General features: G+C 53.5%; 1 protein-coding gene across 1 annotated transcript in view; it reads right to left on the reverse strand.

Annotated features, from left to right (window-relative positions):
- Positions 1-4,226: 4,226 nt before the first annotated feature.
- EPHA8 (EPH receptor A8) overlaps positions 4,227-16,616 on the reverse strand; it is a 50,729-nt gene continuing 38,339 nt past the window's right edge. Inside the window, exons 6-17 of the mRNA XM_041463411.1 lie at positions 14,937-15,061; positions 14,674-14,836; positions 13,804-13,900; positions 13,098-13,165; positions 12,492-12,617; positions 11,559-11,744; positions 10,896-10,957; positions 10,312-10,521; positions 8,189-8,338; positions 6,800-6,990; positions 5,646-5,801; positions 4,227-4,341 (exon numbers count right to left, since the gene is read on the reverse strand). Of these exons, the coding sequence (XP_041319345.1) occupies positions 4,227-4,341; positions 5,646-5,801; positions 6,800-6,990; positions 8,189-8,338; positions 10,312-10,521; positions 10,896-10,957; positions 11,559-11,744; positions 12,492-12,617; positions 13,098-13,165; positions 13,804-13,900; positions 14,674-14,836; positions 14,937-15,061 (1,649 nt within the window). The remainder of the gene's footprint in view (positions 4,342-5,645; positions 5,802-6,799; positions 6,991-8,188; positions 8,339-10,311; positions 10,522-10,895; positions 10,958-11,558; positions 11,745-12,491; positions 12,618-13,097; positions 13,166-13,803; positions 13,901-14,673; positions 14,837-14,936; positions 15,062-16,616) is intronic.

The following is a 16,616-nucleotide window of genomic DNA, read 5'->3' on the forward strand; positions in this document are numbered from 1 at the left end:
CCAGCTCCCAGTGGTGCAAGATGGGATAAAATCCTCTTGGGGGACATTTAAGTAGGTGTGAAAATCCTGAGGTCTCTTTTGGTACAGGAAGGGGTTTATTTCCTGGTGTATCTGAGTGAGGGTGTCCATCACCTCTACTGGGATCGAAGACTTTGCCTCTTGACCAGCCCTTTCCCCAGAATCCTCTTCTCAAGGGGTTTCCTGCTGAGCCAATTTCTCTCAGCCATCAGGATCCCTGGGTGCATCCCTGGCCCCAGCCTGGCCAGATGGGAGTGCAGGAAGTCTGAAAACACGGCTCTGTGTCCTGAAGAAGTGTCTCCAGTGATGGACCTTTGCCAGACCAGCAATTTCCTGGCAGTACTTTTAAAAATGACACAACTGTGCCTCATCTTCCTGAGGCTGTGAGCAGGGTGATGCCCTAAGCATGATGTTCACAGGCTTTGACAAAGTGATGCTGTAATGACCAGGCCCCTCCCCACACAAAGCCTGGGCTGAGTGCCCCTGCCCCTGCCTAGGGAAGGAGCCAGGCACCAGCATCATCCACCCTTCCAAATGTTTGGTCTAAGAAATGTAAGAAAATCTCATACGTTTTGCAGAATGTGGACACTGGCTTTATTAATAACTGAAATACAGTAGTGAAATGTGTGTCCTCAGTGAACAGTAATAGGTTCCAGCATGCCCAGGCTGTCCCACTGTGCACAGTGACAGCACTGCACCATGAGCAAGGTATGATGCAGTTGCTGTCCCTGTCTGCATGATGTGATGAGAGTCTGAGCAGAACCTGCACAGGTGTGTGCACTGCACAGGATGAGGTGACCTTCAGAGATTCCATCTAACCATATTTATCACAGAATGGTTTGGGTTGGAAGGGACTTTAAAGCCCACCTTGTTCCCCACCATGTGTCAGGGACACCTTCCATAATCCCAGTCTGCTCCAAGCCCTGTCCAGCCTGGCCTTGGACACTTCCAGGGATGAGGCAGCCACAGCTGCTCTGGGTAAAGGAGAAGGATTAGGAGAAAGTCAGGGTTATAGTGATGGGAAATGTAAATACAGAAATGGGAGAGGTGAAGGGGAATGCAGAGCACAGGACTTGAAAGCTCATTCCTCAGCACAGGGGACACTGACCTGGAGCAGCTTGTCCAGCCTGGGACCTATGCTTCTGTAAAGGGGCACCAGAGAGAGTGGTGTGAGGGGGGACTGTGAGGAAGGAAGCTCTGGATGGGCTGGCATTCCATCTGACAGTGTGCAGGCAGGCTGGGGTAGGACAGAGCCCTGGGCTGGCCTTTCCTCATGTGTGGGATGGGGAGTAAGACTGGGGCCAGTGAACAGTCACCTCTGTCCTTGAAGCGTGGCAAAGGCTGGGAGCACGTGAGCCGGCAGTGACAGCTTTAGAGACAACCCCAGCCTGTGCTGGGGGGCCCTTTTTCTTTTATAGGGCATTTCCTAAAAATGGTGCTTTCTTTGTCCTGCAATTCATTTGCTGGTAAATCCTTCTCTGAAGGGCAGCTGGAACACAGCTAAACACCTTCAGGAAGAGTTTTGCAAGCAGACCTACAATATACTTTAGCTCAGACTTCAGGAGATGAGGGCTGAGGTTTTACTGGTTTGGTTTTTTGGTGTTAATTTTTCTTCTTTCTAAAAAAAATTCTGCATCTCCAGAATAAGGTAATGCTGAGTCTAGGAAAACCTGCAAGACACCCCCGAGGTTCAGAGGAGCCTTTGCACACAAGGTATCTTGTTCTTGCATCATGTCCTGCATGAGACACTCCTACATAGCAATGACTTGGTGGCTTTGGGGAGTGCTCTCCCAGTCCACAGCACTACTCCCTGGGAGCCTACAAACATCCTCCAGGCTCTTCCCTGTCTCTGTGGGCCCATCCCATGGCTACTCCTGCTTTGCAGGGAAGCATCCTTCACTTGTGGGAGGCTTTCTGGAGCAAGGGAGGTGGGACTAGCTGAGCATCTCAGTGCTGGTCCCCCTGAAGCAGCTGGGGTGTCCCCTATCCTCATTGCAAGTGGTGACAGCTCTGTGCAGCCCAGCGACAGTAACAGGCAAGGAGATGGAGCATGGAAAGAGGGATTTTTATTGTCCAGGGGGAAGCACACACTCTGAACATAAAAGGCAAACCCTGCCCCACCATCCCCACAGCCAGGAGCAGCCCAGTGACCCCACACTGCAGGATCTGACTCATGAACCACCTGGAAAGGGGCCATCTGGCAGCTCCCAGCCTCAGATCCTGCAGCCCACCTGACTGGGGTTGTCCAGCAAACCCCAAGGACACAGGTGTGGCACTGGTCTGACCTCTGCTCTCACCAGTGTGTCCGTGATGGAGTCCCAAATGTTGGGAAGAGAGGACAGGGCCAGCACCCAGCCCCCTGTGCTGCAGGGCTTGGATGAGCTTCATCACATGCTGGCTGTGGGGAGGGAGTGTGCCAGGGCTGAGTGCAGGATGCAGGGTGCAATACAAATGAAACAACACATTGCATCTGTCCCCCTTACAAAAAGCTTCCATAGGAAGAAGTAAAGTACCCGCCATAGTCAGAGAATCCATCAGCAAGCACACAAGTGCTCTGCATGGAAAACCAAGCCAGCCCTGGACAGGCTGGTTTAGCCAGGGTTATTGCAGCTGAGAAATGGCTTTAACCCACCCCCCACCCCCTTGTGCCCAAACAGGCCTGGCAGGAACAGCCCTGAGGCCACATCCCACCAGCACCTGCCTTGGAGTGATGCTGAGTTTGCTGTGCCATGTGAAGGACAGGGTGCTGTGGGTCAGGCTGGACCCTGCAGGGAGCGTGGCTCCTCTCCAGTCTCTCTCCCCTCCTGTCACCCCCACCCCAGCCATGCTCCCAGCAGGTGTTTTTTTTTGCAGTGAGTTCAGCCCCACAACTGAGGCTTCTGTGCTTTGAGACCATTTTGTGTACTTAACATCCTACTTCAGTACAACAGTTCCCAAACCCATAGAAAATTGTATTTACACCAAAAGGAAACTCCCAGCCCACAGCCTGCCCCACTCCCTGGTTCATCTGCACCCAGCTCAGCCTCTTGGACCAGCTCCACACATCTTTGGAGGCCACTGCTCAGCACCAGGCAAGCTCACCCAGAGAGATGCTCCTGTGGAGGACAGACCACTCTCCCAGACACTGGGGTCACCAGCAGTGAGATCCTCTGTGCCCAGAGCCTCTGTGCCCAGAGCCTCTGTCCCCTCTGTCACAGGATGCTGTGATTGCAGCTGGAAACACTGTCAGGATCCCTTCTCTTCAGGTGATCCAGCAGCCCTGGGCACTGGCAGGCAGGTGATGGCACAGCTCTTGGGCTTCTCTAGGACAATATAACAAAGAAGAGCTGTTTCTCTGTCCCTCTATCATGTGACACGGGAGCACACTCTCCCATTCCTCTCTGTTGTGGGGGAGGCCAGGATGATTCTGCTGGCAGAGAAACCTGAGCTTGTGGCCCTAAAAATATGCCTGGGCTGCCTGGAGGGCTGTGCTGGATCCGTGGAGGAATAGTGCTGGTGGGTTAAAGAGGTGGGGAGTGTCCTGCAGCACTCCAGGGCTTCTTGAGTCTCCAGGCAGAAGGCTCTGGACAACTCTCTTCCCAGCTGGGAAGTAAGGTCTGAAGGCAGAGCCAGATGTTCCTGGCACTGCCACCTTGTGTTCTGTCCCCTGCCCTCCTGCTCTTGGTACAGGTGGGCCACCTTCACGCTGGTGCAGTTCAGGAGGCCCAGGCTGGAGTACGCTGGGAGGTACGGGAAGCAGGGCTGTCTCTGCTGTGTGCAGTATGTGGAGCCCTGCTCAGTTCGGAGATCCCAGGAGCTCCCCAGCTGCCTGATCCAAAGGAGCTGTGTGCCACGGCAAGCCCAGCCCACTGCTCCTGGTTATTGCTGATGTGTCTGATGCTCCTCCAACTGCAGGAGCAGCTGGACCATCCCACTGGGTGAAGGGGTTGTCTCCTGTCCTGCATAGTTGCGGGGAGATCCCCAGTCCCACAAGGAAATAGCACAGTCATGATGTGTCTGCTTGGAAGGCTGCTCCCCCCTTCACCTGGGGGAAGGAAGCAACAGGACCACCAAGGTATCTGGAATACCATGTTTCCACCAATGCTGAAATCACAGAGATGCTGGCAGGGCTCCAGCACCTGGTGCCCCTGTTCCTGCTCACTACCCTGCAGCCCCTTTGCCAGGGTAAGTATTAAGGAATGCCTGATGCAGCTCTGCAGAGCTTTTGGTCAGAGATGCCTCCTGGGGCCGTTTGTGTTCAGCAGCTGGGATCTCATGGCCTGGATGCTGCTCAGGATCTTCTTCTGGTGGCCCATCATGGTGATGCCCAGACTCCGAACATCCCTGGAGAACAAAGACACTGTCAAAGACACCTGTGCCAGGCCCCAGGGAGACAACTGCACCCCATGGACCAGCCCAGGGGCCTGTGCCTGGCTCTTCTCCACGTGCCCATCAGCACAAGGCTGGTCCTGCCGAGGGTCCATGGACGTCCTCCCAGGGACAGAGAGACTGCCATTCTCTTGGACATGTCCTCCTGACAAGGCCACTGTGACAGCCCTGTGGGGAGCAGGAGCAGGATCACTCCTGACAGGCTCGTAGATGACAAGATCGATGCTGTGAAATTGGATTCAGTTTTAGTGAGATGCCCTCAGATAACCCAGTCAGAAGGATGGATGATGAGCCTTCCCCATTCAAAAGATTCTCTGATGTGCATGAGAAACAAGGATCACTATCAACTCAATCCCAGAGCAAAGGCCCCATGTACAGCCCCGATCAATGCACTTGACAACTCTCTGTGTCTCTCTGCCTTCCCTTTCACTGCCACAGGAGCCACTATCCAGCAGCTCCATGCCTTTGGACAGGGAACAAGTCACCTTAGAGGCTGAACAGGCTGTCACTACTGGTAACAGCAAGGGATGAGGGATGTAAGCAAGTATAAGGGCAGGAGCTGGCATAGTTGCCTTCTTTTCTGGTACTGCTTGGATGCTCCACCTTGGAAACTCCCTAGATAGGTGGGAGATCGAGATTCTTACAGCAGGAGGGTGATGAGACAGATCTTCTCCAGCTCTACTTCCTTAACCCACCCTTGGTAATGTGTTAATGACCTTCCAGTGATGTCTCCCTCCTGGCTGCACTGAGCAGGGAGCCAGTCCTGTGCACAGGGGTCTGACAAAGATCCAAGGTAACACCCAGCTAAGGTTGTTTCCCAGTGATCCTAGAGAAGCTGTGCAGAATAGCACAGCCACACTCCAGTCCAGAGGTGCCTTTTGCAGGGAAAGAGGAGACAAGGAGACAGCAACCTCCTGCCGGACCCTGCTGTGACCAGGAGATTGGGCTAGCAACCCAGCCTGGAGCACGTTGCAACCTGAATGACCTCCTATGGGCCTATGGTGACATTAAGGAGCCACCACAGAGCACTGGAGGTGACTTGGAGTTCACAGTCTCTCAGTACAACTCCCACACCTTCCCTCAAAGCTCAGCCTTGGACATTGTCCCAAGTCTCAACACCATTTGCCTGGACATATGTCTCTAGAACCAGAGACCAGCTAGAACGAGTCAGCAGCGGCAGGACGGTCACTTTTTGGGGCTGGCGGGTTGGTGTGGGTCTGGGGACACCCAGACAGTGCTGTTTGTTCCCTGCTACTCACTCGATGTTCATGCGCATCACCATGCCCAGGGAGGAGTACCCAGCCATGGCAAAGTTGTCCCGGTAGTGCCCCAGTCGGATGGAGTCCAGCCAGTCCTCCACAGTCAAGCAGCCGGTCAGGTCAAGGAGACCCCTGTCCAAGCGTGTCTGGGTGAACCTGGGAGCAGAACAGAAGGGGCTGGATGAGAAAGGTTGGTCCGAGGTGACCAGGCTGTGAGGGCCACCTGAATGCACCTATAGAGTCAGGAAAACATTACTGTTGGAAAAGCCCTCTGACATCATCAACTCCAACTGTGGACTCAGCACTGCAAGGGCTACCATTAACCATGACCCCAAGTGCCACATCCACACCTCCAGGGATGATGACTTCACCACTGCCCTGGGCAGCCTGCGCCAGGGCCTGACCACCCTTTTTGTGAAAAAAATTTCCCTAATATCAAACCTAAACCTCCTGTGGCACAACTTGAGGCCATTTTCTCTTTTCCTGTCCCTCATTCCCTGGGACCAGAGGCCAATTGCTGCCCAGCTGCACCCTCCTATTAGGGAGTTGTGGAGAGCCAGAAGGTCCCCCTGAGCCTCCTTTTCCCCAAGCTGAGCCCCTCCCAGCTCCCTCAGTCTGGAGCCAGGGTGCTCCAGACTCTTCCCCAGCTCTGAACACACTCTAGGCCCTCCATTTTTGTCTTGTCATGAAGAGCCCAGAACTGACCCCCAACCCCAGGATTCAAGGTGGGGCCTCACCAGTGCCCAGCACGGGGGAAATCACTGTCCTGGTCCTGCTGGCCACATTATTCCTGATCCAGGCCAGATACCATTGGTCACCTGCCCACCTGGGCACACAGCTGTGACACAGCTGATCTACAGATCGTGCAAAGCAGAACAGAGAGAGCCCTAGCAGGCAGATAAAGGCAGGGATACTGCTGCACAGACACTACTGCATTTCCTTGGCCTTGGCATGGCGATGCCATGGTGGGAGCAAGCGGATGAAATGCAGGAAGTTCCTCACTACCCACCACAACCTATGTCCGTGGGGCCTGTGCATGTCCATGCTCCCAAGGGCCATTGGTGCTGCAGCCAGGCAGGACTGCAGCCCACATGCTCTGACCCTTAGCCATTAGCCATTAGCCCCTGCTCACACAGGGGTCAGGGAGCCCTCACCTGTTCATGGTGCCCGCGCACTTGAGATTGTCGGGGTTGCGGATCAGCTTGTCCAGGATGCCGACAATCTGGGAGAAGCGAGGCCTCTCGCTGCGCTCCTTCTGCCAGCAGTCCAGCATCAGCTGGTGCAGGGTGCTGGGGCAGCCCATGGGGGCAGGCAGGCGGTAGCCTTCCTCCACAGAGTTAATGACCTGGAAGCAAGCCACAAGCTGCAGTGGGGCTGCACCCCCATCCCACTCCCAGCCCCGCCGATGGGGAGATCCATGAAAGCTGCTGGGGCCGTGGAATGGGAAGCAGAGGGATGTGCACAAGCTCCGTGCTACACAAGTGAATGGCTGCGTGCAGGCTCTGTGCAGAGCTGGCAGCAGGCTGGACATCACACACACGCAGGAAATCAGTGCTATGACAACAGAGTTGTTTAGTGGTCCAGTGGCCTAAAATACTGCAGCTTCCCTCCAGCAGACAAGCCGTAAGGGCTGCACTCACACTCAGTTTTTCTACAGCCAGGGTGTGGCACTGGTTGGCAAGGCTGGAGGAAATGCTGCTTGAAGAAATTTTGTGGAGGAGGTAGTGTAAGCCACTGCATTCATGCCCTGCTGTCATCAAAGCCACCACAAAATAAAAAAATAAAAAAAAATAGGAAGAGTTCCCCTTCCAGCAAATGGGGAGATTTATAGTCCTCATAGGTAAAAAAAGGAATCCTGTGGTTCTGGTTCTGCAGAGCCAAAATACTCATTTTACTGCCTCCTTTTGAAAATTTTGCCCTCAGGTTGTGCTCAGGATTATAACCTACATTTCCCTTCAGATTTTATGCTACTGTTGAGTGAGAGTGGCTCCACACAACTCAGACAAGCCCAAAGCCTACAGCTGGGTGGTGCTAGCCTGAGGCTCTCAGCAGACTCATTTGGACAATGGAAGGGATGGACGCCAAGCATTGGAACTGGCAGGCTGGTGCAGTGGGGCTGCAGTGATGCTAGGGAAGCCCTGACCCCTTCCAGGGACTGGAAAATGTGGCACAACATGAGCTGACTCTCTCCAGCCAGCAGAAAGGCAGGATTGCAGACAGCCACAGAGTGCACAGCCAGTGTGGCAGAGATCTCCTTGCCTGCATTTGTACTGGGAACTTAAGTCAGTGTCCCCAGGAATGGGGCAGGACTGGAAAGAGCCAGCAGGTAGGTCAATATATGAGCTCTGGTCACTCCTGGGTTCCATGGGACTGCAAAGGCAAAGGCTGTGCAGTGCAGGGATGGACTGCTGTCACCACAGAGGGGACATGCACCCTGTGCACAGCCCCTGGGGATGAATGCTGATTGTTGGGCCCCTGTTCCCAGCCCCCTGCCAGGCTGGCCTGGGGAAGGCAGGAGGAGGGGCAGGTTTGGTACCACTCACGTCCCGGTTGGTCATGTTCCAGTAGGGCCGCTCGCCGTAGGCCAGCACCTCCCACATGACTATTCCATAGCTCCACACGTCGCTGGCCGAGGAGAACTTGCGGTACGCGATGGCCTCGGGAGCTGTCCAGCGGATCGGGATCTTCCCACCCTGGAAAAGTCAGAGTGGAGGCTGAGAGCAGGCAGGGCTCAGCATTCTGAACTCTGCAGCTGGGACAGCTGTTGGACAAGTGATAAGCTGGGGTGGCATCTTCTAAAAAGGACTGAGGAGGTAATCTGCCCAAAATAAGCCCAGAGGTGTATGTGAAGGATGACCTCAAGGTGCTTCTAACAGAGCAAGGAGAACACTGTGCTCTTTTACAAGGTCTTCATGCACAATTTGGTTCCCCAGTGCTCAAGAGAGAAGGAATTCATCCAGAATTGTGGGCTACCAGAGCACACAAGCACAGAGCTGACTCTGTGTGCAAGCAGAGAGCCTGACTTTAGCAGACAAGGAGAGTGATGGGGTGTGCTCCCTGTCCCTCCCTGCTTTGACTTTCAGGCAAGGACTGAAAAGGCAGATGCATTCAATTAAAGTACCATGCTGACAAAAATCAGCAGTATATGGACTAAGAATGCTTTTAAGCTGGAAATGTGGTTGCAAGCCATCTGAAGAGGAAAGTTGCAGTGTAGGGGACATTGGGTGGGCTTCCCAGAGCATCTGGGGCAGGAATGGTGTGCCATCACCATTCAGGGATACCTGTATAGGGAGAGTTGCCTCTACCCAGGTAAGTCCTGCCTGCTCTGGCATTGCCTTGATAAGGACTGAAGATGAACAATGTGTCTTTTGGGAGAGTTCCTTGGGTGGAGCAATCTCCTGAGCATGTTGAAAACAACACAAGAGGAATACAAGTTTCTGAACACAAAATAAACCTCATTTGCAGGGTACCCTGACTGAGACCTCACCAGAGATCCTGACTGTGCCACTGCATCCTTGTGGTTCAGCTCTGCCCACAATAAGCACTATCCAATCTTCCTCCAGAGCAACCAGCTCTGGTGGGTTTCACTGCATCAAGGTACCCCAAAGCACCAGAAACCAAGCAGCAGGAACCTTCCCCAAAGTTAAATTATCTGGAATGACATGCTGTTTCTTGAGATACCAGAAGGAGCAGATGAATGCACAGACACACACACTCAGAGGGAGCCCATCTGGCTCAGCTTCTCCACTTTGCTGAAGCCAAGCAAAGACCATGAAGGGCCACGTTCTTTAGGCTGGACCGTGGTGCACTCATCCCTCAGAGCTACAGCTGCTCTGGGACATGCTCAGCATCAACTACCCCAAAGGAGCCTGAAGCTCTTTCTGCTTCTGTAGTCTTGGTCTTTCTGGGAAATGATGCTCGGACTCCTTTGCTACGGCTCCAAACTGGCCTCCATCAGGAGCAGTCTGTCCACCAGATGTGTTCCAGGGGAGCACACTACTTCTTTTCATGGCTAGAGAAGAGCAAAGAGAGCTCAATTTATTTAACATATTCTACGTTTTTCATGAAAATGCATTTCATTTTGCTCCTAATGACCTCCCATGGAGGAGGACATCAAGAAACAGAGCTGCCACGTTGGCTAGAAAAATCTCAACATGGCTTCACAGACAAAAGTGTCCTGCACGAAATAAAACCACAGGTTGCAAAATCAATTCCCACCTTTTCCACATCCATGAATGAGGCAGAGTCACATGGAAAAACCAGTGTGTGGCCACAGTGCTGAAGGGTGGACGAGAACACCCCACTATGGATTGATGGCTCTAGGACAACTGAGGATCGGATGGAGCTACACAGCTTAGGGAAGGACTCCAGTGGGGACACAGAGGCCACACACACCCATGGGAGCAGTTGGCTGGGAATGTTTGATAACTCCCTGTCCTGCTGCTCTTTGTTCACTGCACACTCAGTTCTGGGATGTCCCTGTGTCAAGGACAACGCATTAAGGCTCAGGAGCTCCTTGAGTTCACACTGTTGGCCCAGATATCACCAGGAAGTAACATCGCCATTCCTGCTCTACCTATTTTGACTTGAGAGTCTCTGACTTTTCCATGTGTCAGAGGCCTGGGGCAGCAACCAGCAGCAGGGACCAGCTCTGTGAGCCACCCACCGTGGTGGTGTACGCAGCATCGGGGTCGTCCTCCAGGATGCGGGAGAGGCCGAAGTCGGACACCTTGCACACCAGGTTGCTGTTGACCAGGATGTTGCGGGCGGCCAGGTCCCGGTGCACGTAGCCCAGGTCAGACAGGTAACTCATGCCTGCCCCAATGCCCCGCAGCATCCCCACCAGCTGGATGATGGTGAATTGCCCATCGTGCTTCTGGAAAGGAAATACCCCAGAGTTTGCTTGTGGTGCTCACCGCCATCCTGTTGGTGCTGCTGTCATTAAATCAGCCCCCCAGTGCCTGTCATCTTTGGCTCTGTACCTCCTCTGACCCCAGTGCTTCCTGCTTGTGCCCCTGCCCACTTCCTGCCCTCTCAGTGCCTCTGACACCTGCTCAGGCTGTTGTCCCTGCTTTTGCAGTGTCACTTCAGGGAGCCAGACACAATGCCTTGAGCCTGTGTCTGCTGGAGAGGTGGGAGCCCAGCACCCACAGCTCTCTCTCCACAGGGGTTTCACTGGCTGTGAGGCTGAGGAGCAGGAATCAGGCCCAGGGGATGTGCAGTGAATGAAAATACAAACTCGCTCCTTACCCTGAGGAAGGTGTCTAGTGAGCCGTTCTCCATGTATTCAGTAACAATCATTACCAATTTGCCTGCAGAAGACAAGGGAGGTCAAGTTAGCAGAGAAGTCACCTTCCTCCAGGAAGCCCAGTGCCAGGTTTTCATTGAGAGAGACATGAATTCAGGTCTGTGGGTCTTCTGCAGCCCCTCAGACTGGTGTCACCCCTGCACTGGGCAGGACTGTCCCAATGATGGGGATGTAGCAACAACCCAGACAGGTATCCCTCCCTCCAGGTGCTATTGACATGGCTAGGTCAGTTTCGTTACCCTGCTGAAATTTGCATGCCATTAGTGTAAGGCTTTGCATCAGAATGTGCCTTTTTGGAGGAAGACTTCAAATTATGATTCAGTACAGGCAGCCTTTAAAATAAATGTCTTTGAGTAGGACATCTCCCAAACCAACAACGATCTAGAGCACACTGCAGAGCATGGAACTGCCATGGGGAAGTTTGTTCTCGAAAAGAAGGCAAGGGGTGGCTGTCCCAGGTAAATGCAGAAATCTGAAAAGCCACTGGGGCAGTGAAGGATGGAGTGCACCCAAAGTGAGCCCTGACCCCATCTCCCAGGCTGCCCCCAGGGAGATGCATCCCAGCTCTGCTCCGCCATACACTCCCTCCCCTTCCAGCCACATACTCCTGGTGACCACCCCCTCCAGGTGGATGACGTTGGGGTGGTCGAACTGTGCCATGATGCTGGCCTCACTCAGGAAGTCCCGCCTCTGCTTCTCTGTGTAGCCAGACTTCAGTGCTTTGATGGCCACAGGAATCTCCCTCTTCCCTGGCAGCTTCAGGCGGCCGTAGCACACCTCTCCCGACTCCCCTGCAAGGCAAGGGAAAGAGGGGGCATGGAGAGCTCCTCAGCTTCTTGTGCTCACCCACCAGCACCATGAATCATCCAGTCTGTCAGCATACTCACAGCATGCCTCAGCCCCTCTAGCTTTCAGTCTGGATTTCAACCCCCTCAAACCCCTCCAGGATTCAATCCTCTGAAAGGATTGATCAGCTCTTGCTTCTAGTTCAGGAAGGGTGGGAACAACTGAAACACCTCTCTCTGGTGCCTGTCACTGAAGGTAATGGGGCAAGGGCAGTGATTACAGTGGCATCATTCCTCTGGGTTAGGCCCTCAGGGTGCTGCTGGTGAAGTTCTGACTCCAGCTCTACACTGTGCTTCCCCAAAAGCCCCTGTTCCTATGGAAAATCCCCTTTTGTTCTGAAAATGTGCCATTTTGCTTGGAATTTCACTTGCATCTTATCACCCCAGTTTTTTTCATGGGTGCATGTTGGGACACCCCTGGGGACAGGCTGAGCCATCTGCTGTGTCAGGTTGAGCTGCCAGTCCCACACCTGCTGACGAGCAAGTCCCTGCACCAGGCTGCTCCAGAGGGTTTATTTCACTCCTCCAAAGCCCCATTCCACCCAAGGTTTTGATCTCACAAGGCTAAGGAGCAGATGACACCCTGATGAGTACAGCTCTGATCCCAGCGGGCCAGGGGCATGGCACAACCTCAGATCATGGATTTCCCCGAGCAGACACCATGCAAAGGGGCAGCTGGCCACCAGGACTCACCAGACCCGATGACCTTCTCAATCTTGATCCGGGAGGCCTCTATTTCACGGGTGAACTCATGCACAGCTTGGCAGGGGTCCTCGTATGTGTGGGGGTCCACATAGAACTTGGACTCGGGGAACTTCACTGCCGGGTTTCAAAGTGGAGAGGGGAGATCAGCACTCTCAGGCAGCCCTGCTGGGAGGAGGGACACCCAGCCACAGGGCAGAGGATAGGCAGGGGCAGGACAGGCTGAGGAGCCATGGAGATACAGCACAAGGAACCCTAAGTCATGCTTTGGTGCAGCAGTGTCCTCAGAGCTGTTCAGGACCTGGCTGCCCAGGTGTTCTCCATGTGATTGTCCCACTGCATCACCCCCCACCCCTGTCCCTGGCCTGCTGCTCTCTGGGATGATCCTGTGCACTCTCAGTGCACAGTGTTCAACATTTCAACCCCACTACCAGGATGCCCCTGGGATCAGATCACACACTCAAATCTCCTAAGACACGTTCCCAGAAGGAGGCAACATATAAAACTCTTCCCCTTGGAAACCACAGCACTGTCAGGGGGTAAGAGTCCATCTCTGCCCATCCATGGGGCTGGAGTTCTTCCCAGAGAGTGTCCTACCTTGCCCATTCTGATAATGCATCTTCTCCTCATCAGAGTCCTGGAAAGCCTTGCTGTACCCACAGTGCCTGCCACAGGAGGACCAGGTCAGAATAGAAGCCCCCATCCCTCACTCCCACAAGCATTCCAAAAACAGGGTAGAAGGCAGTGCATGCTGGGGCTGTGGGCAGCCAGAGAAAACACTTGGCCATCCACCAGCTGCATCCCTGCATCTCACTGTACTGGCACTTTGGTCTGGATCAAAGTACTCTCCAGGTGCTCTCCAAGGCTTGGCAGTGCTAAAAGCATGTGTGCTCCATGTGCCTGGTTCAGCCATGCTCATACAGAGCACACAGTCTCCCTTGGATCTGTCTGCTGTAGAAAAGATCTCTCCACCCCTGACCTACCCACCACTCCCTCCAGTCAGCTCTTGTACTGGTAGTACTTCTGTTACTGGTATTGCTATTGCTCGTGCTACTGATATTCCACATACCGTATATTATAATATACACACTGATTTATTACTATTCAGCCTGCTGGCATGGTGGGAAGATCTGGAGACTGGCTCTGACTTAGGGAAATGAAGTCTCTTGGCTGCTTATTAACCCTGGACCTATAGATGCTCTGAACAAACTGAAAGGAGAAAAGTTGTGCCCAAGTTCTCCCATCTCTCCTGTCCCTGTTGGAGACCTACAGAAAACCCCACTAGCCTCCACAAAACTCTTACCTCTTCTTGCAGATCAGAACCACCAGCAAGGTGACAAGGCCAGTGATGAGTGTCAGGCAGATCCAGACAATTGTCATTGTGTCGTACCGGAGAGACACTGGAAAAAGCAGGGTAGAAAGGGGGTGAGCTGGAGTGGGGGAATTCACTGCTGAGCTCAGGAACATACCTACCCCATGGTCTTCAAAGACAAAGCCTTGGGCTGACAATGCGGTAATGGTCTTCAAAGATGAAGCACTGTCCCACCTATTCCCAGTTTTGAGCCTCTCCCAGTGTAGAGGGACCATTTACATGTGGGGAAACCAAGGAGAGATCTGAGAAAGCCATGGTGACACAGCAGACCAGTACAGAGAGGGGACTGGAGCCTCAGGACCTCTTCAGGTCTTCCCTGCCCTAACTGCTACATCCTTCCTCCCTTTTCTTTCTAATGTATAAGAATAGAATCACAGAATCATTAAGGTTGGAAAAGACCTCTAAGATCACTGATCATTAGCATCACAACCATTAACCCAGCATGGCCAAGGCCATCATTTAAACATGCCCCCAGGTGCCATATCAACAGATTCATCGAGCACTTCCAGGCATGGTGACTCTACCACTGTTGTGGGCAGCCTGTTCGAATATCTACTTTCAGTGAAGAAATATTTTCTATTATCCAACCTCAACCCTGTTTCAACTTGAGTATGTTTGCTCTTGCTCAAAACATGTCAGGAATGCAACCTCAAGCAATCCCTGCAGGCTGAAACACTTGGGTGATGTGCCTTCAGGCCCCCTCCCTGTGTGGCAGAGGAACAGTGGCCATGGAGAAGGGCATCACCAGGCCCCATGCTTCCTGCCCCACACTTCCCACACCCCACACCTGCACACACTCACCTGGCTTCCCCGTTTCCACCTCCACAGTCTGACTGAACCTCCCGCAGCCGGCAGAGGTGCGAGCCCGCACCTGGAAAACGTAGCGGGTTGCAGGCTTGAGCCCAGAGATGGTGGCAGTGGTGCTCTTGGATTTCAGAGTTGAGTAGCTCTGCATTTCCTTGTCCTGGGGAAAAACAACAACAAAACCTTCTCTGCATTAGCACAGCAACCACAAAGTCTTCCAAAGAAGCAGGGAGCTCTCAGAGAAACAAGCTCAGTGTTACCTTCTCATAGTACTTGATCTCATACTCCAGGATGATGCCGTTGGGCTGGTCTGGCTCTTGCCACAGCAAGGTGACGCTGTTCTGGCCTGTGCTCTCCTGATGCACTACCACCACCTGGGATGGGGCTGGGGACCAGACATAGGGGGTTAGGTGCCTGCTGAGGGAGGGCAGCAGGAGACAGCAACAGAGAAGGGTGGAACCAGAGCCCCAGGCAGGACCCCTGGCTTAAGCCAGGTTTCTGGTTTAATTAAAGCCACGTAGAGATGAGTGCTGTGATGGGGATTGCAAACAGGCTTTTCCTTGTTTTGGCTGCATCAGTCTCTTTCCCATGGATTAAAGCAGCTCTGAGAAGATGAGAGAGGAGAGCACTGTCCCAGCACAGGCAGGAGGGGAAACGGGTGATTTGCTGTGATCTGGAGCCAGAAAGGAGAAAGACCAGTGTGGTTGCAGGTCATGGAGAGTGTGGAGGCTGGTGGGCCTACACAAAAAGGGTCCATTATGGTTCCTTGGACGGACGGACCCTAAGTCAGAAAAATCTCCCCTGTTCAAGGCAACTGAGCAAAGCCTCTCCCAGGATGCTTTGTTGTGTATGCAAATGTACCCCAGTTCTACCTCCCTGGTTGGCCTGTTGGCCTCTCCGTCCCTTTTTCCTCATATGTATATGCCCTAGAATGTTCTCCCTTCCCTGCTTACCCATTGGCCCCACATTGCTGCAGTGTCCCGCCCCCTTTACCCTATTGGCTGCCACCCCTTGTCCCGCCTCTGTACCACCCTGAGCCCTCAGCCCATTGGCCCTGATGCTCTGCTCTGCCCCCCCTTGTCCTCCTTATTTAAACCTGGACCCTGCACTGTTCTTTTGTCTTTGTCCCTGGACTCCTTCGTGTGTGGCTGGAATAAACCTCCTCCTCAGAACTCCATACAAAGGCCCTTCCCACTTCTTTGTTGTTGGTGATTCTACAGGAGCTACCTGAAGCGTGTGCTGGAGTGATTGTGTGTGTGTGTGTGCCTGTGCCACGCGGATTCGTTACTGGAGACGCTTCTGGAAGGTCACAGCACCGCTGCCTCTCGCTCGACCGCCAATGGACTAACAGCTCGAGATCCCTAACAGCACCCTGTCCCCTCTTGTTCTACCTGCAGTAAAGGGAGAAGGGCAGGGGAAGAGGGAAAGGGGACATGATAACCGTGGTCAGGGTCTGAGCAGCAGTCTAAAAGTGCCTGGGGGTGCTCTACTGCCCTGGGATATTTGTCATCTTCCCAGTCCTGAGCTGGGAGCCTGTGAATCTGTTCTTGTACCTGTAGCCATGCCTGAACTGTAGCTGTCACAGCTGAAGGAACCAACTCACCAGCCTCTTTTCCTACAGGGAAAATATCCACTGGAAGTTCCCCAGAGCGTAGTGGGTGCTGTGATGGCCAGGTGCAGCCATAGGGTCTGACTCATGGGAAGGTTTCGGGTCCCATTTGTGAGCTTCATTGTCAGGTGAAAAACAGGATGTAGCAGCTCTGGGGAAGACAGAGCTGCAGTGGCCATGGCTGCAGTGCAGGGATGTCATCAGAGCAGCACAGAGACCAATAGAGGCCACAAGGACTGCAGCAGCAATTTTAGCTCTTTGGGGCTGGCTCCTCTGAGAAGCAGAAAATGCTTATGGTACAGAGCACCCTGTACCACGTGGGGAGATGGGA

The sequence above is a fragment of the Pyrgilauda ruficollis genome, unplaced genomic scaffold (assembly GCF_017590135.1).
Source record: "Pyrgilauda ruficollis isolate IOZ18807 unplaced genomic scaffold, ASM1759013v1 scaffold165, whole genome shotgun sequence".
NCBI lineage: Eukaryota > Metazoa > Chordata > Aves > Passeriformes > Passeridae > Pyrgilauda > Pyrgilauda ruficollis.